The 13,846-nt window shown below is 46.2% G+C and overlaps 1 protein-coding gene across 1 annotated transcript in view; it reads right to left on the bottom strand.

Annotated features, from left to right (window-relative positions):
* The window catches only part of SHC3 (SHC adaptor protein 3), a 140,958-nt gene that overhangs the window by 42,544 nt on the left and 84,568 nt on the right, over nucleotides 1-13,846 (bottom strand). Inside the window, exon 6 of the mRNA XM_089912927.1 lies at nucleotides 8,667-8,718. Coding sequence (XP_089769053.1) covers nucleotides 8,667-8,718 — 52 coding nt within the window. The remainder of the gene's footprint in view (nucleotides 1-8,666; nucleotides 8,719-13,846) is intronic.

Below are 13,846 nucleotides of genomic sequence, written 5' to 3'. Positions count from 1 at the left end.
CTCTTCCATCACGATGCCGCCTTCTACACGCACAAAGACAGCCAGGCACCACAGAGCTCACCCTGATGGCGGCTGCTAGGGTGGGGGGCCTCAGGCTTCTTCTCTCCCCAGGCTCGAGGAGGGAGCATACTCCTGAGGACACAGGGACAAGCATTTCCTGGGAAGAGCAAGTGTAACCAGATTGCTGCTTCAGACTGCAATGCAATCCCTTGGATACATTAGCCCTATCTCAGATATGGCCAAGGGATTTGTCCAAGGAGACAGGTGTCCCGGCTGTATTTTATTATTGAGTATTGATATTGTTTTATGTTATTATTGATATTAATATTTATTATCAACCCGGTTAGGCACAAAGCAAGGCCATATTAAGCAGCTGTTGGAGTCATGGGGTTGTTCGTTAACGGATAGCAGTGGAGGTGTCTTTCCAGCCAATAAGGAAGTAGGAGTCTAAGACAGAGTGAGAGAAAGACACCTGGCTCCCCCACCTGCCCTGTGTTTCCATCACACCTGCCCCCTCCACGCAGCATCAGCACCAGCCAAAAGAACTGGCTGGCCAGTACTTTAGAGAAACAGAATAACAACTGGGGACGGGCCAAGAAAGTGAAGCTTATTTTTCTTTTAAGGAGAGAAGCAGTGCCCTAGCCTTAGTGAATAAAGAGCAAGGTTTCTGCAGAGGGGGCCATATGATCAATCCACACGGCCCCCTCATCTTCTACACACTAGAGAGCACGAGGTTGGAAGTGAGACTTCTTTAAATCAGTTCCTGGGACATTGGGAAGATGCAGGGCTCTGGGTGGAAGCACCCTCACTTGGTGAGGGTGGAGCCCTGGTATCTGGTCTAGATACCAGAGGGTGACAGGAACTGCAGATGCAGAATTAAATCACGACTCCAGGCTCTGGGGCCTGGCTTATTCCTCGGTGGACCGTGAAAACGTCATCTGTTGGCTAGGTCTGAGGATCCTTCTGTAGAATGGCCTCTCTGTGTTCCAGAAACCCACTCCAAATCCAGATCTAACCCTGGGCTGACAGTCTCTCTGGACCTGTATTTTCTCTAACTGTTGCAACAGTCTTTCACTAAAAGCCACTGTCTTCTAACCTCACCTGTGTGACTCAGTGTGTGTTAGGAATGATGAGGTTCTCGCCACAGGTAACCATTGGGGCTGCTTGTTTTACATCCCATGAGGAAAAGGATGGATGGAGGTGTCATTCATGAGCAAGAAGAACTGGATGAGAGGCAGGTACAGAGTGGTGGGGCCCAGAATCAAGACTCAGAATGATGTTGTAAAACCTAAAACATGGCCCCAAACAAACATAGGAGCAGCAAAATGGGGTCATTCCTCATTCTATCCTTTCTGAAGGGGATGAGCTCTTTGGCAGCGGTGCAGTAGTTGCGGGGGGGGGGGGGTCTCCGGGGTGGGGGTTGGGGGTGCTTGTCTGCCCATGCTGGTCTCTCTCTCTGACCAATAAGCAAGGCTGATGTCGCTTTCCAGGAAAGCCAGCTCAGACCCCACAACAGCCAGTTCAGCCCTGACACTAGTGAGGGGACTTCATCAGGCCTCACCACAAAGGCCACTCCCCACCTGGGATGAGCCACTTGAGAGCAGGATGTGCTGCGGCCCTTGTAACCATGCCAGATAGAACTGGGGCACAGCGTCTTTCCTCACACAGCAGCCTCCTAATGGGTTACCCACACATCTTCCCTGCACAGTAGACACTGGCAGATCAGAAGTCCCTCCGCAAGTTTCCCAATGGCTCCAAATAAGTCCAGAGGCCAGTGGCTGTACCTGTTCATCAGTGTTCAAGACTGCCCTGGCCATCTGACTGACAAATGGACTGCAGGCCAACTGGGGCCGCCATTCATCTGAGCTAGCTCTCTGAGCCCTGCCTGGGATGGCTGCTCCGTTAGTCAGCACAGGCAAGTGACGCCACAACAACAAACAGCCCCAGCATCTTAGTGGCTGAAAACAGTCCCATTCTCACTTGTTCATTTCTGGGCAACTCTCCAGGTGGTGACCCCATGAACCAAGCTGCTTTGATCTTTCAATCCTGAATTTCAACACAAGGCCTCCTCCCAAGCCAGGGAAGAAAGAGACAGCAGGGCCTTGCACCAGCACTAACTGTGTCATCCATTCTGCTCTCACACAGAACTGTCGCCTGGCTCCTCCTCCACCCAGGAGAGGCTGGTAGTACAGTCTCCTGCGAGCTTGGAAGGAGTGAGGTCAGGACATCAGTGAGCACTAGCAATGCCTATCGCATGCACCAAACACTCCAAAAGGCGTTACTTCTGTAAATAAGAAATTGTAAAGATTTTCTCATGCTTACCAGTGAAGCACTCTTTACTATACTGAGCATGTGTCCCAAATATGCATCTACTTATTTATAAATTATGAACATATATTCCTGTGTTAATATAATAGTATGTATATTATAAAAATGTCTTTCAAAAGATGTTAAAAATGATACAATAAAGATAAAATAAAGTTCAAGATGTCTTGTTGGCCCTGAAAGCATCACACTGTCATTTATTATCTCAAAGCAAGATAAATATTTTGGGTGAGGTTCATCACTAATGATGATGGATAGAAATTCATCCTTCCATCTTTGAAATATTTTTCTTAATCATTTTGAGTCTGGAGGGGTTGATTCCTTATCTTAGCTGATTAGATTATTGTTGGGGTGTTTTTTTTTTGTTTTTTTGGTTTTTTTGCTTTGTAAAAGTAAGACCCCGCTTTCCCACCCCTTCTGTGGTCAGGAGCAGCTGACATACAGAAAGGGTGTCACTGGCTCACTGCACCCTTTACATATGACTATGGGGTAATACCCACTCTATCTCAGATCAGCGACTATAGACAGAGGCTCCAGCATGTGTTTCCCACCACAGTGGCTGCTTCCACACCCTGTGGGATGGGCCACCCCACCTCTGTGGGCATTGTTTTCATGGGGCGACTCTGCAAGTATGAGCAGAAAACCTCTCAGGATCTGTGCTGCTCTTTTAAGAAGTCATGACCCCTCCCACCCACACCCACACCAACCCAACTCACACTTCACAGCCATCTGGCCTCCACAAGGCAGCCCAGCCCTTGAAGGGGTCCCATCTCAGGCTGTCCCACTATCCTCTTATCTAGACTCACGGACTCTCCAAGAGTTCAAATTCATAGCCAAGTTCTCTACCAACTGGTGACTGACATAGGGAACCTCGGAGATACCTGGAGTCATTACCTAATCAGAAAAAAATCCTACCAAACAATGGCTGCTGTCTCTTCCTCTTAGTGGGCTGATAACTCTCACCCCTTAAAAGGAACACTGAACACCAGTGAATTCTTACCAGAGAAATGGAGACTCCAAACTCAAGCATAGTTTTCAGCCAACCCTAGTCTGTTCACTTCATATATCCACATGTTCCTCATTGTTCCAGACTTTTTTGATCTGAGACAGGTAAGAACTCCAAGATTCAGCTGCCATGCTCTTAATTAAGAGTTGTTTAATATCTGTTCTAGCCCCAGAGTGGAAAACTAAAACTTTATGAGGAGATAATTTTGCACCTATCAGACTGGCAGGGATTTAAAAGTCTGACAATTCCAAGTGTTGAACAAGAGCTGAAGCCAAGGAGCCCTCCTGTGCCACTTGTGGAATTATAAAGTGAAATAACCATTTTTAAAAAACTGAAGATGTTCCAGAACACAGCGATTTGTCCCAGAGGTATAACCCTAAGAAAATTCTTGCACATGAGCACAAGGCAAATGTACAAAATATTTACTGCAGACTTCACTCAATAGACACTTATTGAGCACCAACTCTGTACCAGGCTCTGCCCCAGGATCTCCAGATACAGCAAGTAACAAAACAGAGTCCTGCTCTCACCGACCTTACAGTCTAGAAGGTGAACACTGAAAATAAAGAAGGAAAAATATACCATTAGAATGGGTTGAATGGTGCCCCCCAGCAGCCAAAGCCCTGTCTACATCCTGACCCCCTGAACCTGTGAAAAAGAGTCTTTGCAGATGTAATTAAGGACTCAAAATGAGATCATTCTGGATTAGGGTGGGCCCTAAATCCAATGACAAGTGTCTTATAAGGGTCAGAAGAGGAGGTGACACAGACACAGAGGAGGAGGTGATGTGAAGATGGAGGCCAAGATTAGAGTGATGCAGCCATAAGCCAAGGACTCCTGGAGCCACCAGACACTGGAAGAAGCAGGAAGCCTTCCCCCCTGGAACGTTTGGAGGGAGCATGGCTGCTGACACCTTGATTTCAGACCCTTAGCCTCCAGAATTGTGAGAGAGCAAACTTTTGTTGTCTTGAGCCACAAAGTTTGCAGTAATTTGTTACAGCAGTCACAGGAAACTAATAAAACCATAAAGACAATAATGTGAAATAAAGGGGGTGATGAGAATGATGTTGTAGGGTGACATGTAGGATGACCAGGGAAAGCCATATAGGAGATGGCATCGCAGAAGAAGCCTGAAGGAAGTCAGGGGGTGAGCCATGGGAAGGTCTAGTCTAAGAATGTTGCAGGCATAGGGCTCAACATGTGCAAAGGCCCTGAGGCAGGTGCTTGCTTGCCATGTTCAAGGAAGAGCCAGAAGATCAGTGGAGCTGGAGTGGAGGTGAGGGGAGATCACAGGAAATGAGATAGGGGATAGAGCAGGAGTGAGCTCACATCATGATGAGTGAGACAGGCAGATACTTTGTGGTGGAAGGAAAGACTTAGCTCTGTGGCTTGTCAAGGTGAGGGGGCTAGGAGGCTTCTGAGCAGAGGTGTGCAGCAGGCTGGTAACTACACAAGTCTGACTTTCAGCCAGAAGCTTGGGCTACGCAGGAACATTCATAGTCTTTGGCACAGGGTGTTTACAGCCCAGGGACTGGCTTGTTTATTTTAAAAAAACACACAAAAAACCATGGTTGACGAAAGCCAGATATGGGAAACAACCTAAACATTCACTCACAGGAAAATTAACCTCCCACCACAGTGTTATGAGATGGAATTTAACCTCCTGGCTTAAAAAAATAAATCATTGCTTTCACCTATTATACAGAAGAGGTTTTACTCCTAGGGGAAAGAAAAGCCAGAGAAGGTTCTGTATTATTTAAGGAGTTCATACTCTAAGTTTCTCCCAGAAAGTCACCTCCTGCGGCCTACAACTGTCTGAGGCCAGAGGAACCCTAAATTCAGTGTTGAAATGACCGTGAGCTAGTAGAGAAGCCTGGAGAAGAAAGCGCAGCCATGTGAGGCAGTAGTCCACGGGGGGCTTCCCCCTCAAGTCCAATCACCACGTTTCCCCCTTATTCAGGAAATCCTGGGGAAAGGGCAGCAGGATGTGTTAGAAGCTATAACAGCTGAACACTCAGGCCTCTCTACCATCAGGTCAGCACCGTAGGATATGACTTTCCACGAAAGTTCAGGAGTTTCAGAAGGCGACTGAACAGGGATGCTATTGTGGTTATAAATTATAGGAAGTACATGCCACCTGCAGGCAGCCATATGTCTAATTAGGACATTATTTTTTATGTACTTTTGTGACCCAAACAGTCCATTCTGAACCAATAGACATTAGATTGCAGGGAATGGGAGTCCTTGGGTAGTAATACAGATTCCAATGTGAAAAGAAAATGGTATATTAGGATCCAGCAAAGCCTGATTTTGGGGGCTTTTTATCCTACATATATCAGTAGTCACCTTCCAGGTCTCCTGTCAGACCTGCCTTTCAGCTATAAGGTGCCAACCTCATGAAACTTCACTCATTTGCAATCCCTACCTTCTCAAGATGGTGGTGGTTACCATAGAGCTTAATAACATGGGTCAGAGATCCTTTGCCCTTCCACCAGATTAATTATATAAGCCATGGGTTCTTGATACTAGAGAGAAAAATATAATTTTTTTCTCACTGTAAATACTGCTAGATTATCCAAAAACACACACCAGAATGTATAAGCAGGAATCAGTGTGGAAAGGACAAATGATAACAGTGAGGGACTTTGACCCATCTCTGCAGGATTTTGACAGAAGACTATCTGGGCTCCAAATGTGCCTTGATGCCTGCCTGCCTTGAGTAGCTATGCCTGCAGCCAGGGAACCACAATGGGGTCAGCACATCAACTGGGGTCTCTGCGTGGGGAGTTGGATATTTAAGAGTCCAAATAAGAACATTCACTCCCAGAATTTCTTGCTAATCTGACTCCTGCATGGCAGAGGCCATTCTTATTCAATTAAACTCTCTTCCTGGCCTAGGGCAGGAGGAAAGAGAAGAGAGCAGCCAGGGGAGCCCTCCCCCAGCTCCTTGCCGAAGGAGGAAACGGTGGGTGGACACATATCGGATGGAGGCAAAGCCTGCTCTGAGATACTGTTCATGGCCAGATCTATGACTCCTCTCCCTTCCCACACTGCCTCCCAGGAGGCTGGGGCTGCCTGGGTACGTGCGGGAACAGAGATGTGATGGATAAGGAAGGCTGCAAATTCCTGTCGGAGGGCAGGTCTGGTTCCCCTCCCCTGAATCTGAGCTGCCTGGGACAGCTTTGACTAGTCAACTATGGCAGAGATGAAGTGGTGCCTGGTCTTTGGCATCCACTTTGGCATCATTGAGCCCAGAGTTGCTATGTGGGAAGTCCTACTGCCCTGATTCAGGGGCCACTTGGAGGGACCCTGAGACTCCTTGCAGAGGGAGAAGGACCCTTCTGGCTTTGGCTTCTTGTCCTCCCTACCAAGGTCCAAGGCATGAAGTGAAGTCAGCTTGGACCCTCTAGACCAGGCCAGCCACCAGCCAAAGACCACCCAATACCCCATTGATGCCACAGAGAGGAGAAGAATTGGCCAACTGAGCCCTGCCTGGACACTTGATACTTCATCATATCAAAAGATATTTTAAAATGATGGCTATTAGGCCATTAAGATTTGTTACAGGCAACAGATAACTGGAAGGAGGGAGTGATCCTCTCCTATCAAACATCTCAAAGGACCCCTATGCTGCTGGTGCCCCCAAAGCACCAGCAACAGCGCAGAGGTCTAGAGTCTGTCTTCACACCAGCACTGCATGCAGGTCCCAAAGGGAGCTGGTCCAGCAACCATCGAGCACATGGAGTGGATCCTGATTTCCATAACTTTGAAAAGGTACTGTGGACAGAAGGTGCTGCTGGTTTGCAGCCGTGAAACAAGGCATCAGCTAGTATGCTTCCATGGCTCTAAGTCAAATAGCACAGGGTTAAACTCCTTCAGGGTCTGGACCTAGAGCCTGATTTCTCAGCCCTGGCTGTACATGGGAATCACCTGGAGAGCTTTTAAAAAGTACAGTTGCCTGGGTACCCCTCTCTGAGGCCTGAGCATTGAGAATTTTTTAAAGTTCCCCAGGTGATTCTAAAGTATAGTTCATTTTCAGAACCATTGACCTAGGAGCCATTAAGGGTGTAAAAAAAAAAAGTCTAGGATTACTTGAAGTTAACTTAGAACAAACAAAAATAAAGGAAGAACTTCAACAAGTGTTAACTCTGGGATGAGTGCAGCCTGCCACCTCCCCCTCCCTCAAGGTTGGTGGAAAAACAGAATGCTAAAATCTCATCTGTGGTGAAATTTTAAAAGAAGAGTAGGGCTTCCCTGGTGGCGCAGTGGTTGAGGGTCCGCCTGCCGATACAGGGGACACGGGTTTGTGCCCTGGTCTGGGAGGATCCCACATGCCGCGGAGCGGCTGGGCCCGTGAGCCATGGCCGCTGAGCCTGAACGTCTGGAGCCTGTGCTCCGCAGCAGGAGAGGCCACAACAGTGAGGGGACTGCGTAGCGCAAAAAAAAAAAAGAAAAAAAAAAAAAAAGAAAAGAAGAAGAGTATATATATGTATATGGACAGATATAAAACTTCTGCAAAGCCAGCTAGGAAATCTTTACAATGGGTACCTGGGGTAGAGGGTGGGAGGAGGAGGGGAAGCAATGGGTGATAGAGGGAAGTGCCATTTGTAGTGTTACAAACCCCACAGGTGACCTCCATCAGTGAGTTCTAAATTGGAGTTGTGCAGCACCTGGTGGCTGCCTGGGATTCAAGGGTAGTGCCCCCTAATCAGCTCACCTGCCCAAGCTTGTTAACATTGGAGGGAGGGACCCTTTGGTTTTGTAAATGATGAAAGAAATGGGGTGGTGGGTATGTAGGGAGGGTCTAGGAATAAAGGTTCCATGAAGATGGGAAGTACTTGGATGTTTCAAATCCCCTACCCAGCCTGTGTTTGAGGCCCTAGCAGCTTTGTGGGGTGTAAGTGGGCAGCACCTGAGCTTGGACACTGGCTTCCAGGGCCATGCAGAGCAGCACGAGGCTTCTCGGGGAGACTTAGTTCGCAGTGGACGCACAAGGAGCTGTAGCTGGGCAGGAGGCCAGCGGTTTGCAAAGTCTTCAGGTGTAACTGAGGGCACCTTCAGAGTATGAGTGGGAGCTGCCATGCGCAGGTCAGGTGTACCAAGCTCTAGCCATCTGGATACAAGTGTGTGTTTAAAGCTCTCAGATATCCAGCATCTCCTAACCCAGCCAGGTGTGCCGCCACGCTTCACTGCCTGCAAACCTCAATTATCGCTAACAGTACGATATGACACTTAGTTTGGATGAAGGGGGCTGAGATCATGAGGACCATCTGGTATCCATTGTTAAGCCTGGCTGCTCATGAGTGAGAGATGACGAAAGTCACACATCGCTTACCTCTGCGATTAACAGGGTCCTTAGCTACGTACGCAACATAGTCTGTTGTATCCTGTGAAAGAAAAATGAGATGTCACATCACTAATCACAGGTGAAGACAGGACAGCAGACACATCATGCATACAGCAGATCAGTAATCAAGAGTAACCCTGATGACAGCCCAGCATTTCTCAGACTGTACAGTGGGCAGGAATCACCGGGGATCTTGTGAAATGCAGATTCTGACTCCACAGGCCAGGAGCTGGGCCCGAGGTTCTGCATCTGCAGACAGCTCTCACAAGACACTGAGGCAGCTTCGCCACACCCACACTTTGAGCAGCAAGGGTGTGAAGGGCATCCATTCTCAGCATGTCGGATCACTGAGGAGCTATAAACACGCTAATACCTGAGTTCCAACTCCCCGATAATCTGATTTAACTGGTGTGGATGTGAGGCCCAGGCATTAAGGATTTTTAAAGGCCCCCCGGATGATTCTATTATGAACCAAGGCTGAGAGCCACTGCTGTCAGCTGTCTCCAACAACGATCCTCAAATCTGAGCTGGGGTCAGAATCCCCGGCAGGGCTTGTTACAGCACAGATTGCTGAGCTCCAGCCCAGGGTATCCGATTCGGCAGGTCTGAGGTGAGGCCCCGAAATGTACATTTCTGACAAGCAACCAGGTGCTGCCGCTGATCTGGGGGCCACACTGAGAGAATTAGAAGTGATGTTCAAATGTTGGTTGCAAACATCCCTCATGGGTGGATGAGATATGGATACGATGACATAAGTAGTAATTTTAATTCTTTTAAGATGTTTCAAAAGCATGAGCTCTATTTAGAAGTCTCAGCCTTACACATGAAATATAAGTCCCCTTGCCTGCCTCATCTACTTGGCACGCAGAGGAAACGATGACCTCAGGAGTGAGCTGAGGCGACCATGTGAATTTTAGTTTCTAAACAGAGGAAACAATAATTCTCTTAATTCTTGAAAGCGAAAGAAAGACTTTCCTGCAAAGTTGACATTTTCAACATTCAAAAAGTCTCGGGGGGGCAACTGGTAAAGGTCTCCTCGTTGTTGTGGATATTTCCCCCATGTGATGGTTTTGGAGGACTCCAAGGTTACTGATTAGCTTCCAATGTTTTCAGCGTCTGCAAGATTCTCTGTCGTGAGTTCCTTCTTTGGGATGCTCTGTGGGCAGGAGAAACGACCCCTTCTTTCTCCACAGGGCTCCAGAAAACCCTCCAATGTGCGAGGGGAAGAGGGAAAGTGAGTGTGGAGGCAGGGGAGGAGGATGCCGTGCTTCTGAGCACCCACTGCAGGGTGCAAGTCGCTTTTCCAAACATCACTGCCCTGCAACTCAAAAACACCCACTAAGACTAAGAAGGGAGAGAGAGCTCTTCCGGCAGCTCTTGACGTATTGGACTGCTACCCTGAGGTCATTCTCCAGCGTGTAGTCTATCTAAGCTGTTTCTCCTTCCTGCTCAGGCTCTATCCTCTCTCTTTTTCTCTATCTCTGTCCTTTGGTGTATTCACAGACTGACCTGGGAAAGGGAGTGGGAGTCCATCAAACCGGTCGACCTGACTTCCTGCCATTTCATCAAGGAAGATTGGGTCAGAATCTGAAGTTACTGGCAAAAATAAGGATTGTAGCTTGTAATCAGAGACACTCTTCCTGGATTCAGGAGATGTGAATGTCAGAAGTGGACTTAGGGAGCACTAGTTTCTCAGTCTGAGATCCATGGAACCCTAGGGTTGGGCAGGTATATTCTCCAGTGTTTGAGATGTCACCAGAATCTCTTTTTATGCTTTCATTTCTATGATAATCTTAAAAGTTAATACAGTAATATGCGGGGTCATCTGAATGACACCTGTGCCATCAAGCTCTGCACGCAATTTCAGTGCCAAGATTTTCAGTGGGGTTTCCAACATTATGGGTGCCAGGTTTTTAAAGAATCAGAGAGAAAAGAACAGTCAGATGGCTTTGCCCCACCTGAAGCAAATTAACGTCACATTTGTACACAATGATGTACCACTGAAGTGTTTACTTGAATGGAAGAAATCAGTGGAAGTAGTGAGTCATCTGGCGCCTGTGGTAGTAGAGAGATGCTGACCTCAAAGGCTTCTGCACCATGGTAGTCAGTTCTAGAGTCACATTGGGAGCAGAGATTTAGTTTCAACAAAACTTTACTCATCACAGTAAATTAATTTTACTTTGAATGGTATTGCCTTTACTGTGTTTATTTGTACTTAATTTCCAAGTTTGATTGGGATTTACAGTTTAATAAAAGGAATAAACATAAAGAGTCTATACATAATTTATTTTTGTACATATTTGTGTAACAAAACTAATTTGAGTCCACATTAGTAGCATATACAAGGAAATTCTTCTTTTTAAATTCTTACTCCAGTCTGAGAAATGCTCCTCTGGCTTCAAGCTAGGGAAGGAAGACTAGGCAAGAGATGAGATGTGTCCCTGTCACTCAGATGATCAATGGCCAAGCCAAGGACACAGGTTTTCCAATGCCAATATTGATGCATTCCCGGCACAGTGGGGGAGTGTATTGCTGTTAAAACAATGTTCTTGACGTCACCCAGTCACACAGTGAGCGCTCTAAGTGCCAAAGATGGGGATGCCAAGTGCTTGTTCTGTATTTACCCATGTCTGTTCTCACTCCCCAAGTTTTTCTGAGCCTGACCATTATTCTGGCTTTCTTTTGGTGATCTTTTAGAACTGCTAATAATAGTAGATTATAATTGTAGTATGCCTTTTTTTTTTTTTTTTTTTTGCGGTACGCGGGCCTCTCACTGTTGTGGCCTCTCCCGTTGTGGAGCACAGGCTCTGGACGCACAGGCTCAGCGGCCATGGCTCACGGGCCCAGCCACTCCGTGGCATGTGGGATCTTCCCGGACCGGGGCACGAACCCATGTCCCCTGCATCGGCAGGCGGACTCTCAACCACTGCACCACCAGGGGAGCCCTGTAATATGCCTTTTTTAATTGCGGGGATTAACTGTGTTTTCCAGTCTGTCTTATTTGACATTTCAAAATACCATTTTCTCACCCAGTAAACTGAGGCACAAAGCAAAAAGTAGATATATACTTAACAGCAGAACAAGGAATAGGACCTAGAATTGTTGGTTTTATTTAAAAGGTATACCAATTGTAATGGTTATAAATAAATTTGGAATGAGAAATCATGCACAATGTGATGTGCATTTGAATTGGTTAAAATAAAAAGTAACCAGGCTTCCTGTCCCCTGGAATCATGACATTTTCTGTATCAGAAAAAAAATATTAAAAGTTATGAATTACTTTAAGGGTCACTGAATGTTTCCTTTTTTTAAGAAGAGGTGATAGGGAAAATTGAAAATAGTTCACAGGTCTTTGTGCATAGTGGAGAATAAAATAATTTTAACACAGGACAATGTATTTGGCTTTCTGTTTTCTAGAGTTCTGCATCTCCACTCAGTGTCAACATGAAGATGAGGTTTGAGACAAGTTCTTGAAAGGAGATATTGATGCAGGTGTGCAACATTTCGCCTCTTATTTTTCTAACTGGGTTACCTTCCAAATTTAAGAAACTATGGTTCTAAGCATCACATTAGACAAGCAAGTAGACAGCCACTGCAAATTAACTAGATCCGGTTACAGATATAAGTATAGATATGTGTATATGTGCAGTACAGGTAGAGAATGAGTGTATACGTATGTCTAGATATAATCTTCAGAAATGCTCCTTAGATGGGCTTGATTATGGAACACTTCCACTTTCTAAACATACATCTCAGTGAGGTATTTCATTTTGCAGTGGATCATAAGAAATTAAAGGATTGGAAAGAAAGTGAAGGAAGGGAAGGGAAGGAAAAAAGAAGAGGAAAGCATCCTGGAAGACTTCTGAAAATTAGACCCTAAGTATAAAATAGGGCCAAAGCCAGTGGAACCCACTGAATGAGATGTTTAAATAATGCTCTGGTCATCCTGTGACACTTTAGCAGAGGATTAAGGGCAAAGAACCATCTGCAGGGTGGCCAAATCCCTCTCCTGCCAGCGCCCTTGGCTCAAGGGTCTGAGACAGGGAGACTCCTGGGACCTCTCCCTGCAGCCTGCATCTCCCCAGCAGGAGCTCAGTGCTAGGGAGATAGGAGTGATGCCTCCCTAGAGGCTGTAGCAGGTGGGAGAGGGAAGGGCAGGCACAGGCTTTCCTGTAGCTGAGACACTCAGTGTCATGATTATACTGTCCTTTGGGAACATCAAGATTGGAGCCAGTGGAGATCACTCCCTCGATTTGGGTTTCAATGTGCCAACAGCAGTTCTGCAATCAGGTTACCCAGGTAGGAGTATGGCAGTAAAGATATATGAGTTAAACACAGGGCATGGGGAAAATCCCCTTCCCGGGCTAGAAATAGACAAGGTCCCTGGCCTTGGGATAAGGAGTAATATAATGCACTAATTACTCAGGCTATCTTGGACCAGTAAACTGTTACATAAAATCTGAGCATTGTCTACCGATAATTTGACAAAATAATACAAACAACAGTAATGATAACAGAAACACTGCCCTGCATGAGGAGGAAGTGGTTTTCTGAGTCCTGCCTTTCCTGACACTGAAACTGAATGCTGGCATTGTATCGTAGAATTCCTGACTGAATGTGGGGAGCAAATTCCCTTGTTATTCCACCTTCTTAATAAAAGAAGCAATGAAAACTAGAACATTCTCGTATTCTCTATCCTCTCTCTTTTTCTCTCTCTATCTCTGAAACTCCTTCCCTGTTGGCAAAACAAAGCATTAAAAGACTACAGTGTTAAATTTGGAGAGAAAAATACCAATTTCAAATATTTATGAATAAACCAGACTAAGTAAATCCACAGCCTTTGAATAGACTTAAAATCCAAAAACGGAAGACTCCAAGGGAGAGCCAGTAGAAAAACAGGAACAAAGCAGGATTAGCAGTCACGAGTGCACTCCAGCAACTTGAGAAACCAGGGAGCTATGTCATTACCCCTTAAGAAAGCCAGTGCTTCAGGGATTTTTGACAGCTTTTTATTAATGAAATGGAATTTAATGGTAGGTCCTTGTCATGGGTTACCCCTAAAAAAAATGAGTCAGGAAGAGCTTATGAAAGGGAAGTGGAAATAGTTGGTATCACAGTTAACTTTCTTTATAGGGTCCTAAGAGGCATGCTTCTGAAGCAGGGCCCCT

The sequence above is a fragment of the Delphinapterus leucas genome, chromosome 6, assembly GCF_059928025.1.
Source record: "Delphinapterus leucas isolate spDelLeu-1000000601 "Yukka" chromosome 6, BTC_Dleu_Yukka2, whole genome shotgun sequence".
In the NCBI taxonomy this organism is placed as follows: domain Eukaryota; kingdom Metazoa; phylum Chordata; class Mammalia; order Artiodactyla; family Monodontidae; genus Delphinapterus; species Delphinapterus leucas.
This window is presented reverse-complemented; position numbering and strand designations above follow the sequence as displayed.